We start from the raw sequence: 16040 nt of genomic DNA on the forward strand, positions 1-16040 counted from the left end.
TTTATTTATATATATACATGTACATTTTTTTTTAAAGATTTTATTTATTTATTTGACAGAGAGAGAGAGGGAACACAAGCAGGGGGAGCAGCAAGGCAGAGGGGGAGAAGCAGGCTTCCCGCTGAGCCGGGAGCCTAATGCGGGACTCGATCCCAGGACCCTGGAATCATGACCTGAGCTGAAGGCAGACACTTAGTCGACTGAGCCAACCAGGCGTCCCTATTTATTTATTTATTTATTTATTTAGAAGCATGTGTGAGCGGGGAAAGGGGACAGAGGGAGAGGGAGAGAGGGAATCTCAAGCCGACTCCCTGGTAAGTGCAGAGCCCGACGCAGGACTTGATCTCACCACCCTGAGATCGTGACCTGAGCCGAAATCAAGAGTTGAATGCTTAACTGACAGCCACCCAGGCGCCTCTTAATTAAAGTAGTCTACTAGGCTTCTTTGCCTATTAGTAGCAGTATCGGGAGTTTGGTAAGGGGATCCCATCTCCCACCTTTGTTTTTATCTTCCCTGGTTGTCTTTGAATTCTTCTCCTAAGCCTTATTCCCTGTTATATGACAGTCTTACCAGGCTTATTTGTAACATTGTGCAGACCTTTTTTCTAGACCCCGAGACTTAAACCATCTAGTAAATGTTTAAAAACTGATAGTATTGACTATATGTGTTTGTTAGCCTTTTTGGTAAAGAAAACCGTTACAAAGACTCTTAATATAATCAGTCCCTGTTATCTTTCTTTGTGTATATAGGGCTTTAGGGCAGATTTTTTTGGTAATCTCTATGAATACATTTTAAATGGTTTTCTTAGGTACTACACCATGTTTAGGATTGAATTTAGATATTGAGTGATATATTTACATATTTTCTTTTAAATTTTTTCAGTAATGGCAAATGTGACCCATATCAACCAGGATTTGGATCTGTCCTATTGAAGGCCTTACTTGATAATATGTCATTTTTACCTGCAGCGGCAACTGGTGGTATGTGAAATTAGTTTAATCACAAATAGCAGTAGTCCTAGGAAATATCTCACAATATGTTCGGGATTATTTTATAAGTATTTTTTTCCTTGGTTATTCTGCCTTTTTTCTGTAGCTTCTCTAAGGGATTGATAAATTGTGATTTATTAGATGGGCAGAGCTTGGAAGAAGTGAGAGAGTTGAGTAGATAGCAAGTCATCTTAATTCATGCTTTTTCTATATTTCATTAAAATCATTGAGTTGTTTGGTTGTTCACTGACTATAGATCAGATATCACAAATTTGCTAAAGTGCCAGCAAGAGCCAGAGAGGTAACATAAGTAGAATGCTCCATGCAGGTGTTGTGTGTGATTGGTAGGCACTTTGGCAAACTAGAACTCTCTATAAGGGGCCAGTAGGTTTTTCCAGCACCTGAAGACTATAGAAATGCCATTGAAGAGTGAATGTGGTGTTTAAAAACAAAAAAAAGAGTGAATGTAGTTATCAAGTAGCACTTTACAAAGCAGTCCCCTAAAATAGCACATATATAAAGTAATGAATATTTTAAAAATACAATGCCGTTTTGTTGTTTCTATAAAGAGCTACTGATTTGTCCTTCTAAACCTAATGTTATTTTTTTGTAGACATTTCTTAGAGTCTTTTGTTTAATAAATAATCAACTTATTCAACAAGGATTGTATATTTCACAAGGATTTGATCTTTGTGGTATTGTAGAAAAAGAGCCTGCTGAAAGTTAGTTGATAAATGGTTATTTTATCAATCTTAATTTGCATAAAGAATCTGTTTATGTTTACCTTGGACATAAACTGGGTGGAACTGTTAACTCTCTGTTCTATAGAGTAGAAAGTTTTGGACTTGATTGCGTACTCTAATAGTCTTGGAGTTTAAAATAGTTTTTTGAGAATATTCTTAGTGGTAGGATGCTTAAATTCTGGGGTATACTTAGTACTTAGATATCTCATATTTTATAAAAGTCTTAAAGTACATCATGATCGTTTTTTAACCATGTGGGTTTGTATCTATCTAACTGACAGTATAGGACGACTATATTCACTTGGCAGCGTGTGTTATTTGTACCTCATGGCCATCCATTGTTTTTGAAAATTTTAGTATAAACCAAACAGTATTTCAGGAAGAATGGCTTGGAAGATCTGATATCTCTGTACTTTTCCAGCTATTCTAAAATGTCCCTCAGAGTCATCTCAAGTTACTGAGAACCTAAATGACTAGGTTGACTTATATACTCCTTAAAAAAAATATTTCAAATTCTCTGTCACTGTCCTCTTAGTGCCCTTCAAGGAATTGGTCCATTCTTTAGAGATTGTTTTGTAAGGGGACTTACTGATAAATACGTAATCTGAAGTTCTCTTTGTTAGGGAACAATGAGGAAAAGAAACATTGATTTGTTTTTATTGTTTTCAGGTTCTGTCTATTGGTATTTTGTCTTACTGAATTATGTTAAAGATGAAGATTTGGCTGGGTGCAGTACAGCTTGTGCATCTTTGCTTACTGCTGTGTCCAAACAGTTACAGGACAGGCTAACACCAATGGAAGCTTTACTTCAGACAAGGTATTTTATTATACGTAATGACTAACAGTGGGCCTTTCAGGATATGATACCAGCTTTGCACAGAACTCTCTCTCTATATGTATTTGCTTGCAGAAATATATTTATGCATTTCTTTTTTCAAAGTATTAGCCTAAGGTTTTCTTTTCCTCTGTTTTCTCTGAAATAATTCCTTTTATAGTTTTGAAGGTCCTGAAAATGGTTATTTAGAGGACTAATTATGTAAACACTTAAAAGTGGTATTTCTTGCTAATCAAAGAAACATTTAAAATAATTTGTTTCTCTATAGTTTGAATTTTGTGGTTGGAGTTATATAAATCACTTACTGGCCTTAACCAGTACTCTTCATCTGCTGGTTGATTTTTCTAAAATTTCAACATAATGTAATAAATAGCTGAAGGTTAGATTTGAGTTCTTGCCTGATCTTCAGTGTGGGAAGTATTCTCTTATTTAACATGATGATTTTGTAATGTTTTTAGATAAGAAATCTTGATAAAATTTTACTCAAAGCCTTTGTATTTTCTACTGAATCAGTGTATTTAATAGTGGAGTTGAGGGAAGGGTGCTTGGTTATCATGTCCTTGCTTCAGTCTGCAGATAAAGATTCAGTCTTGGTTCATTACCTACCAGTTTATTAGAATCACATTTGTTGAGTCTCTGGGCCACATCTTTTAGAGTATAGGTTTCTGGAGGAACACAATTGAGATTCACTGAATTTAGTGGGTTAAATCTGGTTAGTGTTTCCTTTTGCCCTGTGTCAAACTGCTTTCAAAACTAAATAAATAGGTAATTTGTTAATTAGATGGCTGACAGGAAAATTGTTAGGACATTATTTTATTTTTCAGATACGGATTATATAGCTCACCATTTGATCCAGTCCTTTTTGATTTGGAGATGAGCGGTTCTTCTTGTAAAAATGTATACAACAGCAGCATTGGTGTCCAGTCAGATGAAATTGATTTGTCAGATGTCCTTTCAGGTAGTAACATCTTTTATTAAAGGAATTTCTGATTTTTACATATTTGGTTTAAGCTACCATTGACTTAACAGATTGTAGTGACTATGTTCTGTCTTGAAAAACTAAAATTCTTCAGGACTTAACCTTAACATCTGTGATTCATGAAACTGTTTGCCCTTATTTCATAACTTCTCCCTTAAAAAAAAATTTTGAAGTTATTTTTGGAAGGGTTGTGAATTTGTTTTTTGTTTGTTTTTTGTGTGTGTTTCATTGCATGTCAGTGTAACTTTAATGATCATAAGAGACTTTAAAATGTGATTATTGTAGCCTTTTCCGTTTTGTTTGGTATGCCTTCATGTCCACAAAATCAAAGAATGTTTTATTTCATATTTCAGAAAGTAAAATGAATATATAGTAATAAGTAAAGATGGTGAAAAAAATTTTCTGTATCTAGATACTAGCATACTCAGTTAAACTTTATACAGTGTTATATGTATTCTTGTATACATTTCTGCAAGAATATGATTTTAGGATTGAGTGTATAACCTTTTCAGGTACTATAGTTTGGTGTTTATCTAGTTTTGTTAATGAAAACAATGAGCACTATTTTCTTCCATGTTACTGAACTGACTATAAGTGTTGCCATAAACCACGGTGTTAGAATTTTGACATAATACAATAATTATCACATGAAGTAGCAGTCAATTTGGGGAGTTAATTTCATTTTCTTTTACTTTAAAGTAAATTATGAATTGTGAAAAAAAGCAAAAGGGAAAAATCAAATACAGAAATACAAATAAAATGTAAAGTGCCTTAATTACAACCTTTCCACCCTCTTAGATTACCTTTGTTAACAGGATGTTTAGCTGTTTAGACTTGTGTGCTACACATATTCATGAACATTTTTAATGAAAGAGATCATACTATACTTACCAATCTGTTACTTACTTTTTAATGGCTTATGTTGCCGTGGGTATGTGTTACCTCCTCTGTTTGATGACTTAGGCTCTGCCTACTTTATGCTGATCTCTCTGTCCCAAGTGACATCAGTTTGTGAGTGGAAGTCAGAGGAGAGGTTAGAACTCAGTAAATGGATGCCTTCTGTATACCTTAGGATGGAATGAGATTCATTATGGAGAGAGTATAAGGAAAAGACCATAAAGCTCAGGTCAGGCCAGGGAGTTAAATACACGAGAGCTGCACACTCAGTAAAGAAGAGACTTAGAAATCATGACATAAGTCTCCATCTGAATGTCTCATTTTATTTTTCACCATTAATCCTTGTGCGGTGTTCCTTTTCTCAGTTAATGGCATCACTGGCGCACATCAGAAATCTGAATTTCATCTTTGATACCTCCTTCTCAGCCTCCACATTGAAGCTGTCAACAGATCCTATCTCTTTTTACACCATCATATATTTCAAATCTATTCTCTTACCTCCCATGATCACATGATTATAGGAAAGCCAGTCATCTTGAATCTGGACTACAGTAATAGCATTCTAACTGGTCTTTTTGCCTTGCTCTTGCTTCACTTGTGTACATTCTCCACACTGCAATGAGTGCCATCGTTTTTGGATGCAAACCTGATCACTTTACCTCTCTCCTTAAAATACTTTTCATGTCTTTGCTTTATCCTGCAGTCCAAAATCTCTGTTTCAGCATATAAAATCTTACATGATCTGGCTCTCTTTCCCTTGACACCTAATCTAGTACCATTGCCTCTGTTAGTCTCCTCTCTCTGGTCTAGTGATTCTCAAAGTGTGGTACGTAGACCCGCTCAGGATCTCTGAGATACTTTCAGGGAATCCATGGGTCAACTATCTTCATGATAGAACAATATTATTTGCCTTTTTCACTGCATTGACATTTATACTAATTGTGCAAAAGTGTGATGTTCTCTACTCTGTCCTTGGCAATGAAAAATATGCCAGTTTCACTTTAAAATGTCCCTGATGAGGCAGTAAAACTTACTAATTTTATTAAGTTTTAAACCTATTGATAGTCATGTTTAGAGTATTCTGTGATGAAATGGGAAATAGGCATGAAGCACTTTTGCTTCATACTGAAATACCATGGTGGTTTTAAGGAAACACACTTTGGCAGTTTGAGTTACAAGCTGAACTAGTTGCTTATTTTATGGAAAACCATTTTTATTGCAAGAATGACTGATCTGCAAAATATGTTTATTCATACTTCATTGTTTGGTAGGTATTTTTTTAAAAATGAATAGGAAAAGCCTTTCACTGTCCATCCAATTGATAGTGTTTCTTGCCAGAGTTAAAAGAGCTTTTAAGCAAAAATTAGAATTTTGGAGAACTTGCTTCATCTAGTGAGCTTGATAGCTTCCCAGTATATAACAACTTTTCTGATGGCCTATGTTGATATTACTAAATGTCATTTTCTGATATATATAATGAAATGTGTTAACATATGTATATAGTCGTCAACCAGTATTTTCCAAGTAGGTAAGAGATTCCTTAAAAGTACAGGAAGTCCAATTAAAAATAACGTTATAGAGTTTGAGAAGTTCATCTGTAAGATTCCAGAGACCAGGGACGCCTGGATGGTTCAGTCAGTTAAGTGTCCAGCTCTTGGTCTCAGCTCTGGTCTCGATCTTGGTGTTGTGAGTTCAAGCCTTGCAGTGGCTTGAACTGTGTGGAGCCTACTTTTAAAAAAAAACAACATAAGATTTCAGATACCAGATTGCAAATAATCTTCAAAAAAAATATTAGTACTTGCCAAAGTTTTTGAATATGTAAGACTATTAAAATATTCCTTTTCCAACTGCATATCTGTGATAGGCCAGATTTTTTTTGTAAAGCTCTCCCAAAACAACATCCTGCAACACACAATGTGGAGATGGATAGGACAATACAATTACCCTCTTTGATAAGCCAGATTATTTGTTGATGTATTTATTCATTCATTCATTCATTCATTCATTTGACAGAGACAGACACAGCGAGAGAGGGAACACAAGCAGGGGGAGTGGGAGAGGGAGAAGCAGGCTTCCCTCTGAGCAGGGAGCCCGATGCGGGGCTCAGTCCCAGGACCCTGGGATCATGACCTGAGCTGAAGGCAGATGCTTAACGGCTGAGCCACCCAGGCATCCCGATAAGCCAGATTTTAGAGTTTTGCAAAAATGTAAAACATTGCCACTCTCATAAAGTTATTTTTGTCTGAAGATGGTTATTTTTCATCAGGGTATTCTATTTCTATCTAATGAACTTATTACCTGAGTTATTCTCATCCTAAGATTTCTGCTATGATGAATATCTATCTACAACCAACATAGATGAAAGTTCTTTAAGAGTTCTTAATCATTTTATTTTATTTTTTTTTTAAAGATTCTATTACTTGATTTTATTTTACACTAGGTGGCAGGCACAAAGCAATCTTACTTAATAAAGTTGACAGTTAGCTTCACCTAGAACACTTTTAATAATGCACATAAAAAAAATTCATCTCACAAATTGTTCTGCAATCCAAATATACAATAGCTTGGAAAACAACATTTAGAAAACAAAAGCCAATGTAAAAAGACTAAAACAACTAGAACAGTACAGGTCTCGTGTGGCTCTGATTTTACAGCTTTCTTACTGTGTCATCAGTGTCCGCAATCTGTTCCTTCCACTGGCTGCCATGTTCGGGATTTAAAGAAAAACCTTTTCTTCCAGGTTTCATTTCACCTTCTGGATCCATCCGATATTCTCTAATATCAATTAGGACTTTCCCTTTAAAGTCGCGAGCACTGCGTAGCTCACTTTCCCAGTCTGGAGCATGTTCCCACCGCTGCCCCTGCCACTCTGCTCAGAGGATGACCAGGCTCTTGAAGTGTCACCAGTCTGGCTTCTTCACAGATTGTTCTGGAGCAACTTGCTTTTTCCGCTTAAACTTTTTGTCAGCCTCACTGTCAGAATCGCTGCCAGAAGAGCTTGAAGAAACAAGTTCCTTTGATTTAGGCATTGCTTTACTCTCGCAGCCAACTGCCTTCTCGCTCGCTTGCACCTGACCAAGAACTGCGAGTTCTTAATCATTTTAAAGATACAGAGAGGGGTGTTTGGATTGAGAAATGTTCCTCCAGCCACCTTGTTCCTTTAGTTCCTCCAGTGTGCCATACTTCTTCCTACTGGAGAGATTTCACTCATGTTGTTTCTTTTGCCAGGTTTCCCCTGCTTGGAATAAGTACGTAAAAATGTCATTCTTCCCATAAATCTCATCACCTCATCATGAAAGTATTTTATTACTCCTTGGCTTAGACTGATTTCCCCTGGACTTACTAGTCCTTTGAACTCCTTTTAAGTAAAACATAGCACTTTTTTTTTTAGTTTTTATTTAAATTCCAATTAGTTAACATACAGTGTAATATTAGTTTCAGATGTACAAGTTAGTGACTCAACACTTACTTAAAACACCTGGTACTCATCACAAGTGCCCTCCTTGATCCCCGACACCTATTTAACCCATCTCTCCCCCACACCTCCCATATGGTAACCATGAGTTTGTTCTCTTAGAGTCTGTTTCTAGGTTTGCCTCTCTCTTTTTCCCCCCACCATGTTCATTTGCTTTGTTTCTTAAATTCCACATGAGTGAAATTATGATATTTGTCTTTCTCTGACTGACTGACTTCACTTAACATAATACTCTAGCTCCATCCATGTCGTTGTAAATGGCAAGATCTCATTCTTTTTTATGTCTGAGTAATACTCCATTGTTTACACCATATCTTTATCCATTCATCAGTTGGTGGACATTTGGGATCTTTCCATAATTTGGCTATTGTAGATAATCTGCTATAGACATTGGGGTGTGTGTATCCTTTGAATTAGTATTTTTGTATTCTTTGGGTAAATACTTTGTACTGCAAATGCTAGATTGTAGGGTAAGCACTTTTTTTTTAAAGTTCAGATGTATGATTAGTTTAGTGCCTAGTAACCTATAACACAGAGTAGGTGTTTAATGAGAACTGGGGCCTGTCCTTTTCTCGTGTATTTCTCATGTCTAGTATTAAGTGCTCAATAAATACTTTTTTTTTTTAACATGTGTCAGGTCCTATGTTGTGCATGAAAAGTGGGAGATGTTATGACAATTTAGTCTTGCATTTAATTTAGTCCTTCAGATGTTGATAGTTTTGTATCTCCCCATTCTTTCCATCTTTGGTTTTTGTTTAATTTTATCTATTAAAGAATTCTGTTTAAAGCAGTGCTAATTCCAGAAAATTGGGACAGTACTGATAATAACCCCTTTCCCCCATACCACATAACACTTTTAATTCTTTTGTGTTCTTCTGTCTTGTCGTCTTGCTGTGGTTTTACAGTTCACATACTTGTGATCATGTGAATTATTTTAATTCTTTTCAACTACATAGGCTAACTTAAACGACATGGGTTTGAACTGTGCGGGTCCACTTATATGTGGAATTATTTTCGATAAATAGAGTACAGTACTTAAAAGTATTTTCACTTTATGATTTTCTTACTAACATTTTCTTTTCTTTAGCTTTATTGTAAGAATAAAGTGTATAATACATATAACATGAAAATTATATGCTAATCAACTGTTATCTGTAAGGCTTCTGGTCAACAGTAGGATAGAAGTAGTTAAGTTTTGGGGGTGTCAAAAGTTATATGTGGATTTTTGCCTGTGAGCTTGGCTGGCACCCCAGCCTCAGCATTGTTCAAGGGTCAGATGTATTTTCATGATTATAATGTAGTAGGCCTCGTTCTAAAATTGATAATATATACAAAATACAAAGATGTATTTATAGATAAATCTTGGTAATATTTTAGAATGTTTCTTCAGTTTTTACTTGGTGTCATATTTACACAGTTGATGTGAAATAATGTATTCTGATTTTATGCATTCTTAACAGATTGTATAATAGCTAATATTAGTAGCTGGTTCATTATTTTTTCCTCATTTAAAATCTAAATCACTTGTTACTGTTTCATATTAATGTGAATGGCCACTGAGTTGCTTTTATGCAACTCTGCTTTTTTTTTAATTTTATTATGTTATGTTAGTCACCATACAATACATCATTAGTTTTTGATGTGGTGACCCACGATCCATTGTTTCCGTATAACACCCAGTGCTCCATGCAGTACGTGCCTCCTTAATACCCACCACCGGGCTAACCCATCCCCCCTCCCCCCTCCCCTCTAAAACCCTGTTTGTTTCTGAGTCCATAGTCTCTCATGGTTCATCTCTCCCTCCGATTTCCCCCCCTTCATTTTTCCCTTCCTTCTCCTAATGTCCTCCATGACATTCCTTATGTTCCATGAATAAGTGAAACCATATGATAATTGACTTTCTCTGCTGGACTTATTTCACTTAGCATAATCTCCTCCAGTCCCATCCATGTGGATGTAAAAGTTGGGTGTTCATCCTTTCTGATGGCTGAGTAATATTCCATTGTATATATGGACCCCATCTTCTTTATCCATTCGTCTGTTGAACAGCATCTCAGCTCCTTCCACAGTTCGGCTATTGCGGACATTGCTGCTATGAACATTGGGGTGCATATGGCCCTTCTTTTCACTACATCTGTGTCTTTGGGGTAAATACCCAGGAGTGCAATTGCTGAATCATAGGGTAGCTCTATTTTTAATTTTTTTGAGGCACCTCCACCCTGTTTTCCAAAGTGGCTGTACCAACTTGCATTCCCACCAACAGTGTAAGAGGGTTCCCCTTTCTCCACAACCTCTCCAACATTTGTTGTTTGTCACAAAATTGACAAAAATGTCAATTTTTGCCATTCTAACTGGTGTAAGGTGGTATCTCAATGTGGTTTTGATTTGAATTTCCCTGATGGCTAATGATGATGAACATTTTTTCATGTATCTGTTAGCCATTTGTATGTCTTCTTCAGAGAAGTGTCTGTTCATGTCTTCTGCCCATTTTTTGATTTGACTTATTTGTTATTTATTTTCATTTTTTTTACCTTATTTCATTCTTTTTTCCTCATTTAAAATCCAGATCACTTGTTATTGTTTCACATTAATGTGAATGGCCACTAAGTTGCTTTTATGCAACTCTGCTTTTGCAGCTTGGAAACAAGTATCTTCTGTTTGTTAGTTTTCTTTATCCCATGTCCTTTGTGGAAGCACTGTATAAGGGTTGTGTGTTTATTTATCTTCTCTAATGGAAATTGAAGTAGCAGTTATGATTTTCCATATGACTATTGCCTTTTAAAAATTAATTTACATAGCATAAAACTTGTCTCTTTAACAGGAAATGGAAAGGTCAGTAGTTGCACAGCTGCCGAAGGTAGTTTCACATCTCTCACTGGACTTCTAGAAGTTGAACCCCTGCACTTTACTTGTGTGTCAACTAGTGATGGCACCAGAATAGAAAGGGATGATGCAAGTACGTTTACTGGTATATACCTTCTTTTATTATTCACTCTTTCTATCATACGTTTTATGCAGAAGTGAAATCAAAGTGATTTTAAGTACTTAAATATCAGTTTATATTATATGTAATTTCCTTTGGTGTTATGTTAAATAGAAGCTTATTAATACGGGGGAAAATCATAAGCAATTTATAGTTTTTTTCCTACCTTCTAAAACACTGTCTTAACTCCATTTGTTTTTATGTGTGTACATTTTTAGAAGCCCTTTAATTTGGAAAATATCAAACATAACAAAAGTAAAGGGAAAAGTATGATAGACTACATTTCCTTTACCTAGCCTCAACTCTCCTCAACTGTTGGCCAGCCTTATGTGTAGTTTTGGCATCATAATGTTATTTCTTACATTTAAAACTAATGGAATATTTAAAGCTCACAGTATATAATATCTTTGAGAAGGTTGAGAAGAGTGAAGAGGGAATATTATTTTTCTAGATATTTTAAAGCAACTTCAGATATATGAACCAATATTCGAAAGTGTTGAATATGTCATATTATTGGTGTTTTAAATGAATCAGTGGGAACTTTGTTTTTTTATATACCTTCTTTTCTGTGATTTTTTTCCCTTTACATCATAGGGTCAATATTTATACTTCTGTCCTGGTGCAAATAATTGAAATTTTTATAATTAAAAACATTAGATATGGTTTTATCTTTATCTTACAGTCACAGAAGAGTGTGAATATTGTCTTGAGTGAATTCAGCTCTTGGTGGTTTTGTGCTTTGTGGATTTCTTTTTGTTTTCATCAGCAGTGTAACAGAAAGTAAAAACAGTTTGAGAAGCTACAAAAAATTTAATCTTAAGGATTTTTTTTTTTTAAGATTTTATTTATTTGACAGAGAGCACAAGCAGGGGGAGCCTCAGGCAGAGGGAGAGAGAGAGAAGCAGGCTCCCTGCTTAGCAGGGAGCCCGATGTGGGGCTCGATCCCAGGACACTGGGATCATGATCTGAGCCGAAGGCAGACGCTTAACCATCTGAGCCATCCAGGTGCCCCTTAAGAAGGGTTTTAAAAGGAAATTACCAGTTCTTCAAGTGCCTTTTTAAATTCAGAATCATCTTATGTCTTCTGATCGTGGAAGTAACCACTAAGTGAAATCTTTGGCTTATGTAATTTACATGAAGTTTTCAATTAAAATCTAATCTTTCTCTTATATAGGGATGCCAAAAGGATGAAATTTTGTGTTTGTTTTCTTGGATTGTTATAGTCATTTTGTAGAGACATACATGTACACTGGAATAGAAAAATACGTGATAAGAAATTGAATTTTCAGAGAACTCTTTTGTTACAAATCACACTCTCTCTTGGAACTGTTTTGAAATTAAGGGTCTAAAATTAATGTGTTTGAGTAAGTAATGCTTTTAGAAGGTATGAGATTTTATAACAGATGTAAGAGTAGGTTCGAAAAAGAGAAGTATTCTTCACACTCCCTTTCCTCTCCTATAAAGCAAGCAATGGAACCAGTATCATTTTTTTAAAAGATGTTATTTATTTATTTGAGAGAGAGAGAATGAGAGAGAGAGAGAGCACATGAGGGGGGGAAGGGTCAGAGGGAGAAGCAGACTCTGCTGAGCAGGGAGCCCGATGCCGGACTTGATCCCGGGACTCCAGGATCATGACCTGAGCCAAAGGCAGTCGCTTAACCAACTGAGCCACCCAGGCAGGCGTCCCTGGAACCAGTTTCTTTAATTTCCAAAGATAGTGTGCCTATACAAGTAATCATTATCTGTATTTTGCCCATAAATGAAACCACCACCAGCAGACGAATTTTTATTAAATGTTAGGGCAAAGTCTTGACTGGTGGTCGTAAGGTGCTTAAAGGTGACTACAGTCTCTCAACTTCTTATTTACTTTTTTTGAAACATGTTAATTGTGAAATATGCTCTTATGAAAAAATGCAGAAAACAATTGTATAACCAGCAGTTTATGACAAAACAAACTGTCCATGTGACCACCAAATCAAAAAATAATATATCCAGCCCTCTAAATGGTATCTTCATGTCCCCTTCCACTTATTTCTCTCTCGCTCTCTAAAAGGTAAACATTGTCCTAACTTTTAGAGTAATCATTTCTTGGTTTTTGTTTGTTTCATTGTATAATCACTTAATTATGCATTTCTGATCGCTGGTTGACTAGAGCCTTTATAATATAAATTTGTTTTTATGTATTTTTTGATCTGCCTTCTGTTCAGTGTTGTTATTGTTAAATTCATCTGTATCAGTGCATGCAGTTACTTGGTTCTTTTTCATTGCTATTTAAGATTCTCTTGTCTGCATAAAACAAAATTTATGTGTTTACTCTTTTTTTTTTTAGATTTTATTTATTTGGCAGAGAGAGACACAGCGAGAGAGGGAACACAAGCAGGGGGAGTGGGAGAGGGAGAAGCAGGTTTCCCGCGGAGCAGGGAGCGCAGTGTGAGGCTTGATCCCAGGACCCTGGGATCATGACCTGAGCCGAAGGCAGACGCTTAATGACTGAGCCACCCAGGCGCCCCTATGTGTCTACTCTTGATTAGTGTACTATTGATTGCTATTTGGGTTGTTCCATTGTGATGCTTTTAGTGCTACTGGATATATTATTTTCTTGGATATGAATGTACAAGTTGATTTGCTGTTTCATAGGTTTTCCGTATATTCGACTTTAGGAAGTAACATTACAGAAATGTACTTCTTAATTTCCAAATGTATGAGGATTTCCTAGTTATCTTGCTATTGATTTTTATTTAAATTGCTATAGGGTCAAAAATTACTCTGTCAGTCTTGTACACTGTGTTGGGAATTGTAGAGGATCAGTTTTTATAAATATTCCATGAATACATGACAATAATGTTTACTCTGTACTTGTTGGTGAAGTGTACTCCGTCCGTTTAGGCAAATTTGCTAATTGTGTTCCTCAAATTCTCTGTCTTTATTGATTAACTCCTTGGTTTCTTTTAGTTCATAAGATCAGTATGTTAAATTCTTGTTGCAGCACCTGTGGAGGTGGCTATTTGAGTTTCATCAGTCTCTATTTTGTGTATTCTGAAACTACCATACAAGTTTAGAATGCTTGTATCTTTCTTGTGAATTTAATCTTTCATCATTAGGAATTATCTCTTTATCTCTGCTAGCTGTTTTTCCTAAAGTTACTGTGTTTAATATTTATATACTTTCTATCATTTTTTCTTTTGGTTACTATTTGTATGATAAACATGTTTCCTTCTTTTTACTTTGAATTTATTCTTTCATAAGCAGCTTGTAGTTGCCTTTTTTTTTTTTTTTGGTGAAAAAAATTTAATTTAGATTTAGCTAGCTGGACTGAGTTTAGATGATTCCAATTTTGTTGGCAACATCCAAAGCATCATAGTCAGGAGCCAGTTGAACATATGCCTTCTTCTCTCCATCAGGCCTAATCAAGGTGTTGACCTTGGCCACGTCAATGTCGTAGAGCTTCTTCACAGCCTGTTTGATCTGGTGCTTATTGGCCTTGACATCCACAATGAACACAAGTGTGTTGTTGTCTTCTATTTTCTTCATGGCTGACTCAGCGGTCAGGGGGAACTTGATGGCATAGTGATCAAGCTTGTTTCTCCTGGGGGCGGTCTTTCGAGGATATTTGGGCTGCCTCCGCAGACGCAGTGTCTTGGGTCGTCGGAACGTAGGTGACGTGCGGATTTTCTTTTTTTTGTGACTGTGGACGCCTTTCAGCACCGCTTTCTTGGCCTTCAAAGCCTTTGCTTTGGCTTCGGCTTTGGGAGGGGCAGGGGCTTCCTTCTTAGCCTTCGGCGCCATCTTTGTAAAAGCTTGTAGTTGCCTTTAAAAAAAAAAATTTATGTATTTGACAGAGAGTAAGAGTGACAGAGAGAGAGTGGGAGCAGGAATACAAGCAGGGGGAGTGGGAGAGGGAGAAGCCGGCTTCCTGCTGAGCAGGGAGCCTGATGCAGGGCTCGATCCCAGGACCCTGGGACCATGACCTGAGCCAAAGGCAGACACTTAAGGACTGAGTCACCCAGGCACCCCTGTGGTTGTTTTTTTTTTTATTCCGGTCTGATACTTTGTCTTTCAGTTGGAGTATTTATTTACATTTAATGTAATTACTAGTGTATCTGTATTTAAATTTGCTATGTTTTTAATATACAAGCATTAGATTTCTCCTTTTGCCAGTTACATGTTTTTCTCTTTCCTTCTTCTTTTGGGTTTTTATATTTTTATTGGGCTATTTTTCTACTTTTTACTATTTTTGGCAGTTATCCCAGGGATCATAATATACACATACCTTTGGTATTCAGAAGTCCAACTGCTTTTTGTACTATACAGTGCAAATATCTAGAATAGTTGTCACCTTCCTGATTTAGATGGTGTTGTGATTTTATACCTTAATTTTATGTGTATTTTTATTCCCAAATACATTATTATAGTTTTTTATATTCAGTGTTCATTTGGATTTATCTTATAATTCCATTTCATCCTCTTTTCCTTTCTTTGCTTTTGAACTGAAATCAAGTATGATTTTCTTTGTTTGAAAAGTATTCTGTAAATTCTCTCTTTGTTCTTGTCTACTGATGATGAATAAGCTTAGCTTCTGGGGGGAAATTTTCATTTAAAATAATTAGATGAACGAACTACACAGTCATTATCCAGATTCCGATATTATTGATATTTTTCACATTTCTTTTAACTCTTCTTTTTCTTTGTTGAAGTACTTCAAAAGGAATCCTAGATAGTATATCTTTTTTCCTTTATATATATATATATATATATATATATATATATATAAAACACATATATAACCTTAAACAATGTGGATATTCTCTATAATAACTGATGCCATTTTTTATCGTAATACAAACTATAATTAATCCAGATGCATTTTTATCATAACCAAATAAATTAGCATAATCAGTTCCATGTTAGGCTCTGTTTCTCATACATAATTAAATTTGCCTGACTGTCATAACAATACATTTTACATTTGGCTTATTAGATTTAGAGGTGTCCTCTTCATTCTTGAAGTGTATTTTGACATAAAATTCTAGCTATTATTTCTCTTAGTGATTTAAAGATTATATTTTAGCTTACACTGTGTTTGTTAGACCTTACATGTTGGTCTTATAATTCCTCTTTTAAGGTAACTGTAAGTTCTC

General features: G+C 35.6%; 2 protein-coding genes and 1 pseudogene across 11 annotated transcripts in view; 1 reads left to right on the forward strand and 2 right to left on the reverse strand.

Annotated features, from left to right (window-relative positions):
* The window catches only part of BIRC6 (baculoviral IAP repeat containing 6), a 229460-nt gene that overhangs the window by 77224 nt on the left and 136196 nt on the right, over positions 1 to 16040 (forward strand). For 7 of the 10 annotated variants that reach the window (XM_027620739.2, XM_027620742.2, XM_027620746.2 and 4 more), the window contains 4 exons: positions 884 to 981; positions 2403 to 2550; positions 3393 to 3526; positions 10741 to 10887. In XM_027620739.2, coding sequence (XP_027476540.2) covers positions 884 to 981; positions 2403 to 2550; positions 3393 to 3526; positions 10741 to 10887 — 527 coding nt within the window. The remainder of the gene's footprint in view (positions 1 to 883; positions 982 to 2402; positions 2551 to 3392; positions 3527 to 10740; positions 10888 to 16040) is intronic. The other 3 variants (XM_027620741.2, XM_027620747.2, XM_027620745.2) reach the window with 1 other exon arrangement.
* Positions 7093 to 7488, reverse strand: LOC113937072 (annotated as a pseudogene).
* Positions 14211 to 14737, reverse strand: LOC113937070 (60S ribosomal protein L23a). The gene has a single exon (XM_027620749.2). The coding sequence runs from the start codon at positions 14686 to 14688 to the stop codon at positions 14221 to 14223; it is 468 nt and encodes a 155-aa protein (XP_027476550.1). The 5' UTR covers positions 14689 to 14737; the 3' UTR covers positions 14211 to 14220.

Source organism: Zalophus californianus, chromosome 8 (genome assembly GCF_009762305.2).
Source record: "Zalophus californianus isolate mZalCal1 chromosome 8, mZalCal1.pri.v2, whole genome shotgun sequence".
NCBI lineage: Eukaryota > Metazoa > Chordata > Mammalia > Carnivora > Otariidae > Zalophus > Zalophus californianus.